Raw genomic sequence first — 16,197 nt, forward strand, 5'->3', positions numbered from 1 at the left:
AAAAAAAAAAAAAAGACTAGTCCAATAGCAGACAATGAAACTGAGTCAGAAACAAACCTATCAACCAAAAAAGCCCAGAATCTGATGGAGTCACTGCTGAGTTCTACAAAACCTTTAAGGAAATTATATGTACATATCATTAACATTTTCTAAACTCTCCAAATGGAACTGAAAGGGAAGTCAGCATCACTTTGATCCCAAAACCAGACAAAGATCCAACATAAAAAAAGAAAACTTCATAAATAATCCCCTTAATGAACATAGGTGCAAAAATCCCTCAGTAACATACTGGCAAATACTAGAATGCAACACATCATCAAAAGGATCATACATTATGACCAAGTAGATTTCATTCTAGGGTTGCAAGGATAGTTTGATATGTATGATATTTGATAAGTCAAGTTGATAAATGTAATACATTACATAAACGGAAGCAAAGACAAAAACCAAATGATCATATTAATATTAAGTAGATGAAGAAAAAGCTTTCGACAAAATCCAACACCCTTTCATAACAATTCAGAAGACAGTAGATAATAGAAAAACTTTACTTGAAAGTATTAAAACCCATTTGTGATAAAACTACTGCTACCATCTTTTTTTTTTTTTTTTTACAGAACCAGGGATTGAACTCAGGTCCTTGCACTTGCCAGGGAAGCACTTATTCCACTGAGCCATCTCCCCAGAAAAAAAAAAAAAAATTTTTTTTTTTTGACCTACCATCATATTATAATGGAGAAAAACAGAAAACTTTTCTTGTAAAATCAGAAACAAGATATGGGTGCCCACTTTCACCACTTCTGTTCAACATAGTACTCGAAATATTAGCTACAGCAATCAGGCAAGAGAAAGAAAGAAAAAGGATATGTAGTAGGAAAAAAAAAAAGTATCACTATTTGTAGATATCAAGAGACTATATAGAAAACTCAAAAACTTCCACCAAAAGACTCCTAGAATAACCAAATTCAGCCATGCAGCAGGATATAAAGTCAATATGCAAAAATCATTATCACAGGGGCCTGCCCATTAGCTCAATTGTTTAAGTGCCTGCTTAAACAAAGCACTCAAGCTCAAGATGCTGTGGTTCGAACCCATATACTCACGGCAAATCAGAAATGCCCTAAAGGCATCTTCTGGCCTCCAAAAAAAAAAAAAAATCATCACTTGCACATATCACTAATGAACTCAATAAGAAAGAAACTAGAAAAACAGGGCATGGTGGCACATGCCTTCAATCCTGGCACTTGGGAGGCTAAAGCAGGAGGATTGCTAGGAGTTTAAGGCTACCCTGGGCTACACAGTGAGTTCAAGGCTAGCCTGGATACTGTCTTAAAAAAACAGGAAAACCATATCATTTGCATTAGTATCAAATATTAAATATCTAGGAATTGATTTAAAAAACTGAAAGACCTCTACACTGAAAATACAACGAAGAAGGAAATTGAAGAAGACAATATAAAATGGAAAGCTGTCCCATTGCTAGGCAGAACTAAGATAATTAAAATAGCCATACTCCCAAAACTGACATGCAGATTTCACACAATTCCAATAAAAATATCAATAGCATTCCTCACAAAACTAAAAGGAAAAACTCCTACAATTCATATGGAGCCAGAAGCAGTCAAGAACAGCAAAATCCTGGGTCACAAGAGCAAAGTGGGAGGCATCCATACTTGGCTTCATGCTATAAAGCAACAGTGATAAAAACAGCATGGTATTTGCACAAAAGCAGACATGTGAATCAGTGGAACAGAACAAAGGACAACAAAACATCCCAACACATTTATTCATTTGATTTTTGACAAGGGATCAAAAACCTATTTTGGAGAACAGATAGCCCTATTTAACATATGATGCTGAGAAAACTGGCTATCTATATGCAGAAGACTGAAGACAGATCTGTATTTTTCACTGTGTATTAGTGGGGGAAAAAATGGATCAGTTACTTAAACATTACTTAAACATTAAAACAGAATAAACCTACTAGAAGATAAAATAGGTAAAGCACTTGAAGTCATACATGTAGGGAAGGACTTACTGAACAGTACTCCAAATGCACAAGAAATAACAGCAAGAATTAGCAAATGGGATGTCAAATTAATATATAACAGTAAAAAGCTTCTGCACAGCAAATAACCAACAGAGTGAAATGAACAGGAAAAAAATTTTGCCAGCTATTCCTCAGACAGAAAACTAACAGACTATACAAAGAACTCAAAAAAAATTAGAGCACCGAGAACAGAAGGTCCAATCAAAAAATGGGCAAGTGAAATGAATGGACACTTCTAAAAAGAAGTACAAGTTGCCAAAACAGGAAAAACTGTTCAACATCTCTGGCCACCACAGAAATACAAAAATCAACATTGTGGTGTTATTTTACACTAGAATGCACGGCAATCATCAAGAAATCACAAACCAATGCTGAACCTGCCTGGTGAAAATATAAACTAGTACAAGCACCATAGAAATCACCTCGGAGATCCTCCTTTCAAAGTTAAAAATAGCAATTCCACTCAACCCAGCTATTTTCTTTCTAGGTATCTTTCCAAAGGAGTCAAAGATACCATAATACAGTAATACATGCATACCTGTGTTTATAGCAACACAACTTACAAAAGCTGAATACTGGGAAAGGTCAATATGGCAATGAGCAGATGCGTGGATAAAGAAAATGTGGTATCAATAATAGGATACTAAAAGAATAACATTTTTAAATATAATACTAACAAGGAAAAATTCAAGACATTCACAGGAAAATGGATATACCTAGAAAATACAATTTTAAGTGAAATAAATCAGACACACAAGCTTAAATGCCATGTAGTACTACTCATTTGAGTAAGACAAAGTGTAAATAAAGAATAAAGTATTTAAGGAAACTGGGGAAAAAAAAAATACCTGAATGAAAAATAAAGAAGGAAACTGGGATATCAGATCTGCAAATAGGAAGAGGTCCAAGAGATTGAGAGAAAGGGGCAGGGTTAAATGAAAGGGGATATAAAAAGATTTATGATTTGCCATGTGTAGGTACCAAATACCCAAAATGAACGCAAACATAAATTATATGTTGTAAACATGAACTAAAAATAACAACAGTAACGAAAATGGGGCAAGGTGATCTAGAGATAGAGGGAGAAAGATGGGTGGGGCGGGGAAGTTAAAAAGAATGAAGTTCAGGCATGGTGGTACACACTTGTAATCCCAGCACTTGGGAGAGACTGAGGCAGGAGAACCGCCACCAGTTTAAACCAGCCTAGGCTCCACAGTGAGTTCAAGGCGAGCCTGGACTATGTAGCAAGACCCTGTCTCAAAAATACAAAAACAGGGCCAGCCAAATAGCTCAGCAGATTAAAGCGCCTACAAGCAGGTACAAGGGACAGGGGTTTGATCCCTGGTCCTGCCATGCCGGCCCTGCCCCTGGGGTGCACTGAAATGGCGAATGGGACTGGGCATGGTGGCGCATGCCTGTAATCCCAGTTCTTGGGAGGCTGCAAACAGGCGGATCACTACAAGTCTGATCTAGTAGTGAGACCCTGAACACCCTATAGACCCTTCCCTAAAATAAAATAAAATACAAAAACATCCAGGGATATAGCTCAGTGCCATAAACACCTGTCTGGCAAGTGCAAGGTCCCGAGTTTGATCCCCAGTACCACAAAACAAAAACAAAAACAAAACCAGGTCTTCAAACATACAAAACAGGAGGATCACTATGAGTCCGACCTATGTAGTAAGACCCTGTAGACCCTGTACTAAATATATTTTTTTAAAAAAAGAAAAAAGAAACAGAGCACAGTGTTATGCACATGTACCTATGCCCTAAGATGAATGCAAATTTCATGTATTTGTACTAGTAAAATGAAAGAAAGAAAGAATGGATGGATGGATGGATGGATGGATGGATGGATGGATGAACTGCTGTGCAGTAAGCGTGCTGGTAAATGCCTTAAAGCCTAATGGAAGGCTGAGGCAGGACTGCCACAGCCCAGGTGCTAGAAGATACCCAGAACAAGAGAGACTCTCTAAAACAAATCACTTTGGCTACCGTGTTAAGAACAGAGAAACAAGGAATAGTAGGAATAGGGAGGTAGCAAGGGAAGTGGTAAGAACAGGTCAAATTCTAACATAGTTTAAGGTAGATTCAATAGATTTCCTGGTAGACATTAGATACAGGTTTCAGAGAGAGGAACTAGCAATCATCTACCATTTGGCCTGAATACTTACAAATAATTACAAATGTGATTAGAGCATAACTAAGAAGGAAAAGCATTATATATATTACAGTATGTGATATCTGCAAAACATTAGATAATCAATTAGGCAACTAGCTACTATGTCTGAGGTTTAGCAAAAAGTGAATTGTGAATTGATATCATAAACTGGAATATATTTCTTAGTATCCAAATATGCAAAGGTTTTCTTGTGAACTCTCTATATTGATTTCTAGCATAATTGCATCATAGCTTAAAACACAGTCTAGAGTAGGGCTGGTAAACTGTTTCTGCAAAGGTTCAGACAATAAATATTTTAGGTTTTGCAAGCCACATATGATCTCTGCAGGACATTCTTTCCTTTTCATTACAGTTTTTTAAAATGTAAAACCTACTCTCTCCTTGTAGTCCTACAAAAACAAGCATAGGCTCTGAGGTAGACCTAGAGCTACACTGTCCAAGGTGGAAGCCACCACACCACCTATGGAATATTTCCATCACTGCAGGAAGATCTCACGCATATAGCACTGTGATACAGCGTGATTAATTCTCCTAAAGTTCTTTGAGTCTTAGCTCACATCTATGATTCAAATGTTTTAAATATAAAATTTTAAAGCTTAAGAAAAAAGATAAAGAGTGGCTGGAAAATAACATCTAGTACCAAGGGATGACAAATTCAAGGAAAAATTGTCTCTGTCCCATCTTTGTGAAATGAAGACTGTATTTTGCTTCAAAGATATGACAGCCCTGATGCATATGCTTCAACTCTTCTGTCCTGATTTAAGCCTCAAGGTCGAGTCTTTACATTAATATTTAACATTTGCTGAGCAAGTACTAAGTGCTATACATTGTTCTAATTTGTAATTCACTAACTGAATCCTCACAGCATCATGTGAAGTAGACACTACCCTTTACACATCAAAAGAATGAAGCATAAAAGGATAAGTAAACATGCCCATAGTCATATCACTGATAAGTGACAAAAGCAAAATTCAAGCTCAGTTCAGAGATCTGTACTATTTTCCAGGACTGGGGACTGAACCCTGAGCTTTTGTACTTAGCTATATACCAAAAGACCCCACCCCATCTCTACCCCAATTTTTGTTTTGAGAGTGTTGCTAAATCACTAAGTTACCCAGGCTGGGCTCAAACTTTTTCATTTACTTTAAGTCTTATTTTTCTTAGTACACATTGGCAGGGTATAATGATTATATTAATCAAGGGGAGTTGGTATATGCACATAACATACTTGAATTCTTATGTTTCCTTCGTCTCTGCTTCCTCCTCCATACCTTCATTTCTTGGTCTCCTTATGGGTCAAATTTGTGATCCTCCTGCCTTAGTCTCCCAGAGTGCTGAGATTACAGGTATGCACCACCACGCCCAAGAAATTCAATAGCACTTCTTTTGTTTCAAGTAAATAGAAGAGACTATCACCAGATATATCCAGTCTGTCCAATGGCATGCTGTGATGCTCTATAAAGGAGGCCTCTTCTAGTTCTACCAATTTTATTGCAATTTCTATGTAGTGTGCATGTGCTTTTTGTGAGTGCCACACTAATTTCCCAGTCTCTTAGCCTATCTTATGCTTAAACAACTCTCTTTTGAAATCTGTCCCATGCTAGGGCCAGCCAAATAGCTCAGCGGATTAAAGCGCCTGCTTAGGCAGATGCAGGGGCCAGGTTCGATCCCCGGCATGCCATGCCGGGGGTGCACTGAGACAGCAACTGAGACTGTGGTAGTGTGCACTTGTAATCCCAGCTCTTGGGTGGCTCAACACAGGCAGATCACCACAAGTCTGATCTAGATCTCTAGTGAGATCCTGTAGACCCTTACTAAAATACAAAAAGAAAAGCAATCTGTCCCATGTTGTTGAGATTGGATTGACCTCAGAATGCTCCCCTGAGGGCATCCCACCCTGGGTAATCTGAGGACTCCATTACCCTGGGTGACACTGATGGGCTTAAGAATGACCACATGGCCCAATAACTGGCTAATCTTCCCTATTTGAACTCTGGTAGCTCCTCCTGGGAAATCATAAACTTCAAGGGGCAATATATGCCCTTGGGACAAGAACTTTCTTGCTTTATTGAAAGCCTACAGAGTGAAGCAGAAGAAAGACAAAAAAGAATAGGGAAAGAGTTCTTACAATCATTCCTCAAGAGCCAGTCACACTAGTCACTTGAAGACATGGGGTTATACCAATCAATAAACTCCTTTTGGTTGGTTTAAATGGGCTTGCATTGGTTTTGAAAGCCTTTATCATTCTTGTTTCTCGAGCTATTGTTTAGGTCACAGGCTCTGACCTTCCAAAAGCTATTCACTTCTCAAGGTTAACATCAACATGGCCTCTACAAGGCATGTGTTAATCTGACATGCCACACCACAGGCCCATTCTTAACTTCCTATTACTCTTACACCCTAGCAGATAGTCTTTATAAAAATAAACTTTGTCTTAGTTAATCCAAAAGTACAGAATCACTACTCATAGACATCTCCATCCTATCCCATCTCTGTGCCTTTGTTATTCTGGAGATTTTATAAACCTTATCAAAATGCCCACAACGAGAAATGTTTCAGACTTTTATTTTGTCTGAGTCTAGAGTAATTTGTACAGACTTTACTAGCTGAGCCTCCCAAATCTGAAATATGAAATGTGCCAAAATCTAAGTTTGTGAGTATCATCTTAGCACTACATATTTCAGATTTCGAAGCATTTTGTTGTTGGGAGCGCTAAGCTGGAAATTGATCCTATGTGGGAGGACAGGATGAAGCCTCATTACCTAAAGTAGTCAAGCTACATCATTCTTGAGAAAAACATCCTGGCTGACTTTGTGCACTATTAATTGCTAGGCAACCTTGTGCCTTACAACTTTATGAGAGTATCAATAAAGGTTCCTACTATTGTTCAGGGGGCCTCTTGCCCACCAGGCAGATGAGCCACCACCTAAGCCAGCTCTTATCTTCTTGTCTATCTTTTCCTCTTTCCTGCCACAGTTTCATCCTGGAGACAACAGATCACGCTGAGAGACCAGCACAGTCCTACATTTTGGAATGCAAATTTCCATATCAGGGAACTTTAGTCCATACCACAGATTCTCCTCAAAGTTCTCAATCTCTACCCTCCCAACGACTTTACATTCTCAGAACCCTACAGTATCTTATAGTTCTTTTTAATAACCAATACTTTCTATCCTTTGCCTAAATTAAATTATTACCTCTTTTAAGGGCAAAGTTTGCATCTTATTTATGTGTCAGTTTATCTTGCGCTTCTATATATATTTACACTACTACACAATATTTATTGAAGGGTACACTTTAAAGAGAACAAATTTTACAAAACCTAACCTAGAACTTGAACTGGGTTAAGTGCTATGAGCAATAAAAATAGTATAAATTATGGTCCTCTCCCAGAAATGCAACTGTCTTACGTTCCCAACAGACTATGCATTTAGTAAGGTTAGATATACTGCATACATTTATGGTTACAATAATACTTAACTCAAAGTTAGGCATCCAATAAAAACACCAAGCATGATGGCTTAAGCCTCTAACCCCAACAATCTGGGAGGATCACAAATTTGAACCTAGGCTGTGTAATTTCTAAAAAAAAAAAAGAGCTGGAAGGGGCCAGGCATGATGGCACTTGGGAGGCTGAGGCAGGAGGATTGCTGTGATTTTTAAGGCCAGCCTGGACTACACAGTGAATTCAAGGGCAGCTTGAACTACATAGCAAGATCTTGCCTAAAAACAACTGGGCTGAGGAGTTGAGTTCAATCATCAGAACCAAAATACACTACTTACACTGAAGCATTAAGTTTTCTTGACTGACAGCATTAATTACAGTAATGTCTTTTAAAAATAAACTAATTTACTCAAAATAATTTAGCATGTTCTCAATTAAACAGTGACTCTTACACAGTAAATATTACAAATACATATAAATTTTAATTCATCCAAATCTTTTTAAAGAGACACACATCATTTCCAAATGTTTTCAGTATTGACTTGAAACAACACTTAATGAAATACTAACCTCTGATCCTGAATGTATAGCCAGGTAACTTTCCACAGCAGTCAAAGTACCTAATGGAGCAGTAAAAGAAAACTGACATCATTCAGCCAGGACATGCAATAAACTATTCTTCCTCACTTAGGGACCACTTTTACTAAGCTTGGTAGAGTAAAACTCCTGCATAGGTAACAGTTTTATTATATACTTAAGAAGCAGTTAAGGCCAGGTAAAGTGCTAGACAGAGGCTAAATAAACCGCAGAAGAGTTTACCATCAACTGTAACTGTTGGTATTGACATTAAGTTGACAATATTAAGAATCCTCCCCAATAAGGCAACAATTCAACTAATTTATTCTGGAAGGGCCATCACATAATTATCAAAATCAGACCTATGAGAATTATTCTGGTTTCAAATATACAAACTTTTCAAGGGCTTATTAGTAGTAGTTTACAGCACATGTTTAACAAAACATCTGTGTTTACTAAAACACCATTTGATGACTTATAATACTTAAAACAAGGCAGTTAAAATAAAAATGTAAGTATAAAATTAAAAATTGATTTCTCCCCTTCCGGGGGCTTTGGTTTTCACCTGCAGTAACCATGAAAACTGCTGTAGGCATAATGGTCAGGTATTTTATAGTTGAGTTTCTCAAGAATATGAGGCAAAAGAAAATAAATGGATTTGATGATTCTCAAAATTTGACAGAAAAAAATATATAAATTGTTTAGGAAATACTGTTCCTCATTTTAATTTTAAAAGAAAATTAATACACTGGGCCTTACCAAGTAGACAATGAGCAAGACAACAAACAAGCACATCACTGACAGAGATGTTACAGCACATCTACAGCCTCATCAATGCTGCTAGTCTGACCAATGACACAAAAAATACATAAAACAGTAAGATGTTTCTGAGTGGTACTAAGAGAATGTGGCCCATGGATGTGTATCTGAGCTCTAATCCTATCCACCAAAAAAACATGAATCACCTAAGACAGTATACAGTAATAAAATGTGGACCACCTGTATTAAAGAATCAGCTGGAGTACTTGTTAAAATTTTGACTTCTAAGACTAGGCGTGGTGGCATATGCCTGTAATCCCAGCTTTTGGGAGGCTGTAAACAGGCAGATCACTACAAGTCCGATCCAGTAGTGAGACCCTGAACACCCTGTAGACCCTTCCCTAAAATTAAAAAAAAAAAAAAAATTGACTTCAAGGTGTCTGTATCTGGAAAAAAAACTTTTAACAACCTTAAAGTAATATTTCTCACAAAGAAAACCTATTCAAAATAAAAACTATTAAATATTTAGGCATAATCTCAATTTAAAAAACAGGTTACCAAGGAGATTATGGAGCCAAAGAGGAAAGTGATCAATGATGTAGAGTGTGCCTAAGGAGAGTCACATGGAGAGAAAACACTCTCTCAGGCTTTCATAGAGAGCACATTGGCCAAGCAATGGCCGTGACTCATCCACATGGCTGACACTGACAAAGGTTCTACAATCTGAGGTACAGGATCTCAGGATAAATCCTGAGGGGATTTCACTGACCTTATCAGACCAAAAAGCTACAACTCTTGTTGCATAGGTCCCGCTTTACCTTGGTCTTAACCATCCAACAGAAAAGTATAAAAATGAAGAAGTAAAGCCATGCTGTTATGTTGAGCTGTAGGGGACTCAGGTCAACAATTTCTGACATTGCCAGTCAAGTGAAAGACCCAATACTATTATGGACTACTGAACTCTTCTAGAATATTCTGCTGAGTTTACACACCTATAATATGTAAATGATGGAACTTAACAAAAAAAGGGTATACAGATGAATGTCCATTTTGTATCTGTGTATTCAAAGTGGTTAGGATAGATATATAGTTACATTTTCTTAATGAATAGAGGGATTTGTTCTAATAGTGTTTGTAAATAGGATATCAAGTCTGCATCTTGTACAGCAATTAACCACTAGGAAGAATGTATGCAATGTGTTAATTATTGAAACTGTCCTACCAATTTGGTTTGAAACCGTCTCATTGCTATTTGTTTCTCAATAAAATTATGAGGAAAAAAAACAGGATTACAATGAAGAAATCTTACAAATTTCAGACATAAAAGTTTTTTGTTTTTTTTTTTAATCAGTGCTAGGGATTAACCCAGGGTACACACCAGGCAAGTGCTCTACCAATGAGCTATATACTCATCCCCAAATCTCTTAATCCTATATGTAAACTGTACTTTAAAATGTGTTAATTCTAAACAAAGCAGGTTTGAATTTATAACAGTTACTAAAATCTTTTCCCAGAAATTTGAGAGTTCTACCCATAACTAAATTAAGACAATGGACAATTCCTCATTTTAGAACATATATAATAGCTCAGCAGACAAAGCGACTGCTTAGGCAAGCAAAGAGACTGGGGTTTGATCCCGGCTCCAAATGAAGCACCAGCCCCACCCCCGGGCATGCTGAGCTGGTCACCAAGTCCAGGTGTGGCAGTGGGGCAGGCCTGTAATCCCAGCGCTGGGGAGGCTGAGACAGAAAGATCGCTATGAGTCTGTGCTGCGTAGTGAGACCCTGTACCAAATACATAAAAAACAAAAACGAAATAAAACAAAAAAACCTCTTCAATACTGCTTATTGATCAATAATTACCGTTCATTTTATTTCTGGTAAATATCACTCCCAGATCAGCTGGAATGGAGTCAAAACCACTGCTTCCAATAATGTAGACCCCCTTTGCAGCAGCTTTCTCATGATACTTCCAATACATTAGTTCCAGAAACTAAAAGAAATACAGAACAAGAATTTGAATAAGTATTTAGAGAAACACCCAGACCAATACTACATGATTTATATTTAAAGACAAAGGAACTAAAAACATTAACTGTCAGGGCTGACCAGATAGCTTAGCAAATTAAAGCACCTGCTTAGGCAGACGCAGGGCCTGGGGGTTCGATCCCCAGCCTGCTTTCCTGGCCCCACCCCCAGAGCATGCTAAGCTGGTGATGGACACTGGGTGTGGTGGCAAGCACCTGTAATTCCAGCACTTGAGAGGCTGAAAAACTGGAAAGATCACTACGAGTCCAATCTGTGTAGTGAGACCCTGCAGACCCTGTACTAAATGTTAAAAAAGAAAAAAGACCCTAAATATTAACTGTCATTTATTTTTTCACTATTTAGAAAATGACCATAAGCCAATATGTATGCCACTAAGTATAATGACCCTACTTTTGTATAACTTTTAAGTGTAAAAATATTAAAAATTAAATATAGGAAAAAATAAAGGGAAAAAAGCCCACTTTGAATTGCACTACCCAAATGAACATCATTACATTTATCTCTACATAGAGTGGTAGGGAAGATGATACAAGACATTCTGGGCCTCTACTAGGGGCTTAGGGGCTGTATTTATGTATGTTTTGTTTTGCTTTATGGTGCTGAACACTGAACCCAGAGCTTCAGGCATACTCAGCAAGTGTTCTACCACTGAACTGCATGCCTAGCCCGATTAGTTTTATTTTTTAAATATATTTGGTACAGGGTCTCACTACAGCTCAGACTCGTAGTGATCCTCCTGTGCTCAGCCTCCCCAGTACTGGGAACATAGGTCTGCACCACCCCGCCCTAACTTGGTTGCTGCCTCAGCACACCCAGAGGCGGGGCCGACATGGCATGTGGTGCTGGGCATTGGACCCTAGTCACTACATTTGTCTAAGCAGGCACAGCGTTTAGTCCGCTGAGCTACCTCACCAGCTCTCCTCCTATTAAGTTTAGATACTACTTTCATGGTAGTTGGTGAGATAACTTAGAAGTTTTTCATCATTTAATGCTCTGGGTTATTTTAAATAATATACAATTTTTTTATGTTTCCTACCCATTGAGTCACTTTTAGTGGTTGACACTTGTCCTAGTACTTTTACATATATATTATCATTTGATAACCTCTAAGCACAGATTATGTTGGCACATTACTGACAACAATCAGTACAGACTATAGAGACATGCCATGTTATTTGAAAGGTGGTAGCGCCACACAACTTCCTCCAGACGGGTAAACCTCAGGTCCCACTGATAGTCACCAGGTACATGAACAAGTTATATAACCTCACTAAGCTTTAACTTACTCATCTGTGAAACAAAGAGGAAGGCAATAACTGCTTTACAGCTATGTTTCCAGAAGTACATGAAAGTTTTAACTTTTCCATATGTTGAGCATATGGAAAAAAACTGTATTAAAACGTGAATACTTAGCTTTGTGGGGAAGGGGTGCTGTAGATTGAACCCTGGGTCTCACACATGCTGAGCACAGCTCCATCACTGAGCTGCACCCAGCGCCTCACTTAAACTTTTTGAGCCAAGTGTGGTGGTGCACACCTATAGTGTCAGCACTCTGGAAGGCTGAGGCACAGACACCATAAACTGAAGCCCAGGTATGGCAACAAGGTCTTAACAAGACCCTATCTCAAAAAATAAAAAGAACTGGGTATATACTCAGTGAAAAGATCCTGAATTCAATGTCCAGTACCACAAAATAAACAAGTAAGATCGAGGGGATTTTACAAAAGCTTTGTGCCTGATTTTTAAAAGGGAATTTTACATTTATTATTCTGCAATGTTACAAATGTGCCTGAGGTTTTGTCATTGTTTTTTGATACTTTGAGACAGGATCTCACTATATAGTGCAGGCTAGCTCTGAACTCACTAGGTAGACATGCTGGCCTCAAATTTGTGGTAATCTTCCTGCCTCAGCCTCACAAGTGCTGGATGACAGGCATGCACCACCACGGCTAACTAATTTTTTAATCTTTTTATTTTTTTGCATTTAAGTTTTTTTATTGGTACATTTTAAATATACATAATGATAACATTCATGGGAATGTTACCTGTATATGGTATTGTACCTGTCCTGTACCATATTCCCTGTACTGTGCATTGAGGGAATATGTACCTGCATATGTTACATCTTGCTGCTCCCCTAGCCTCCCTTCAACGCCTCTTCCCCTGCTTATTTACAAAAGCTTTGTGCCTGATTTTTAAAAGGGAATTTATAATGAAAAAGTTATAAAAAAGAGATTCTAGAAATTACATACAAGTTTTTTGATTTGTTTTGTGGCACTAGGGATGGAACCCAGGGCCATGCCACTCAGCTGCATCCCCAGCCCTTTTCTTATATTTTGAGACACAGTCTCACTAAGTTGCCTAGGCTGGGCTCAAACTTGTGATCTTCCTTCTTCAGCCTGCCAGAGTGCTGGCATGACAGGCATGTGTCACCATGGCTAGTTAGTACAGTATTTTTATTAATTGAGTTTAAAGCATCCGGGGAGATGGCTCAGTACAATAAGCACTTGCCTGGCAAGCGCAAGGGCCTGAGTTCAATCCCCAGTTCCAAAAAAAAAAAAAAAAAAATCAGGATATTCTATATACGAAAAGAATAACTGAGGTTGTTATAAAGAAAAAAATCCAAGAAAACTGAAGCCAAGACTTATCATCAGTACTAGCCATGGAATACCATCTCTAAATATTAGGAAGTAGCATTAATTTCAAAATGTGACTACAAAATTGCACTAAATATTCCCCACCTCATTAAAGAGAAAATGTGTGGTTAATTCTGCTTTTTCCCCTCTATTGCACATACCTCAGGTTCACCACAGATGTCAACACAGCTAGTTCCATTTTCAACACATGCTTTTACTACAGGTTCTCCATAAAATCGGTACTAGAAGAATAAAGAAAACCAACAGGTCACTGCTGCATGGTAAGCTTAATTCAACCAAATGCCATCTGCCCCGAAAGTCTTTGTTATCACAAAATCAAATGATAATAAAGTAGCTTAAAGATAAGTTGAGAAAATAAGACACCTGTACTCTACCAGCTGTCACAGTGTAAATAAATAAAGGCATGATGAAATTACAGTGGAATACATACCTCGAAGACAAAGTGAAGTTTTATGGAACTAGTAAGTTGCTTTAGTTGAATTCTGATAAATAAGGATTTTCAAAGAAAAAAAAAATTCAAATACAGGAAAAAGCATATTTAAAACTGTAAGAAAGAGGATCTGTTCTTCCTTCCTGACCCACAAGGTAGCTGAGAAAGTGGCAAAAGAAGAGTCTGGATAGAGGGGCCGGGGAGATGGCTCAGTAGAATAAGTGTTTGCCTGGCAAGTGGAAGGGTCCTTGGTTCAAAAAAAAAAAAAGTCTGGATAGAGATAAAGTGCTAGGGCCTGCCATGGGTGTGGTGCTACATGCCTGTTATCCCAGTACTTGGGAGGCAGAAGCAGGAGGGTTGCTGGGAACTGGAGGCCTGCATGAGCCACTTAGTAAGCTCAAGGCCAGCCTGAATTACACAGCAAGACCTTTTCTCAAAAAAAAAAAAAAAACCAGTACTAGGGTCCAATAAGGAAAGACAAGTGCTTGCTAACAAGCTGGACTTTACTACACCACTCGCTTTCCCATAAAATTTTACTTGTTATTATTGCTACACATTTGCAGCATGCAACAGTTATATTTGTTATAGAGAGTTGGTACATATACATAAAACATCTTAGTTCTTTTTTTCCTGCAGAATTTTAAATAGGATATTGGTAAGAGTCATAGCACATACATATTACTCCAATTGTAATACTGGAAAAAAACCAACAACTGGAAAGTGAGAAAGAGTAAAGAAACACAGTGAAGGGGCAGAATATACTAAGGATGAAACATACTAAAGTGGCAAACATGATTAGATTTCCTGATTAGCAGGGCTAGACATGAAGATTAAAAGCACTATTAACAAAACTTTTTAAAAATAGGAGAAAGTCTAAGGTGGCTAGCCCAGATATTCTGAATCTGTGATATCAAATTGCTCATTATATGATCAATCTCAAGGAATTAAAATAAAAATGTCACTGTATAACAGCCAATACATCAGGACTCAGGCCATTTTTAAAGGAACATGACCAATCCTTCCTTTTGTGAAGGTGAGGTAAGAACACACACTCCTCTGCTTTCTCTTATTCCTGGCAGCCAAAATGGAGAAAGATCTTTTTTTTTTTTTTCCTACCAGGCCACTAAGATTCAAGTAAAGAGACATTTAAAAAATAGGACACTGACTTTTCCAAGTTTGTAGGTCTTCACCTAGCTCCTTAGCCTCACTTCCACAGCCTCCCGTATTAACAATGGCAGGCAAGGATATAAGGGGTGATGGAGCTGCAACATCTGTCACGCCACTGAGCACCAGGGTCGGCTGAGCTCATCTGGCTCGCTCGGCGGGTGTCCCCTTCCTCCCTCCCGCTCCAGCTGCTCTCCTGACTTCAAAGACAACGTGTGTCAGTGGCTGCCAACCTCCAACTCCAGAGCTGCTCACTAATTAAGAGTTCCTGATCTGCGCTTTCTGTTAGAAGTACTAGGGGCAGCTAGAATGCAGGACACATGGCATGATGCATACGGCACTTACTTCATTTGGGCTACATTTTCCCAGCCTTTATTTTCTCTTCACCCTGATTTTATCACTTAGGGGAAAAAAGACTCTACCATATTGTGTTTCTTGTCTTCTTACAAATGCACCTATAGACACCACAGCTTCAACAAGTTTAAAACTGAATGTACTATCTTTCTCACTAAACTGGTTTCTCCTCTACTTCCCAGCACACATGTGGAGGAGAGGAGAGGGAAAGGGAGGGGAGGAAAAAGAAGGGAAAGGCAGCACTACTGCCTGGCTCCCTCTTCTAACATCTCATGAAGATGAGAAAAGATTCATAAAAAACTGCAAATGGCTGAACAGTACAATAGTCCAGCGCATAAACTTTAAAGTCAGCCCAGATCTAAACCCAGGATATGCAGTCACTGTGTGACCTCGCACAACCACTTTCAACCTCTTCACTGGCTGCTCTGATGATGAAGGGAACACAAGGGGCTTAGCACTGTGCCAAGCACACATGCCACAGTATTCTGTTAGTGTTAACAGCATCCCTCTAGGGGCTTTTTTTTTTTTTTTT

The 16,197-nt window shown here is 38.4% G+C and overlaps 1 protein-coding gene across 1 annotated transcript in view; it reads right to left on the reverse strand.

Annotated features, from left to right (window-relative positions):
- Positions 1-16,197, reverse strand: part of Sccpdh (saccharopine dehydrogenase (putative)) — a 43,785-nt gene that overhangs the window by 21,992 nt on the left and 5,596 nt on the right. The window contains exons 3-5 of the mRNA XM_004626822.2: positions 13,858-13,938; positions 10,875-11,004; positions 8,248-8,297 (exon numbers count right to left, since the gene is read on the reverse strand). Coding sequence (XP_004626879.1) covers positions 8,248-8,297; positions 10,875-11,004; positions 13,858-13,938 — 261 coding nt within the window. The remainder of the gene's footprint in view (positions 1-8,247; positions 8,298-10,874; positions 11,005-13,857; positions 13,939-16,197) is intronic.

This window comes from Octodon degus, unplaced genomic scaffold (genome assembly GCF_000260255.1).
Source record: "Octodon degus isolate 3935 unplaced genomic scaffold, OctDeg1.0 scaffold00017, whole genome shotgun sequence".
NCBI classification, from domain to species: Eukaryota; Metazoa; Chordata; class Mammalia; order Rodentia; family Octodontidae; genus Octodon; species Octodon degus.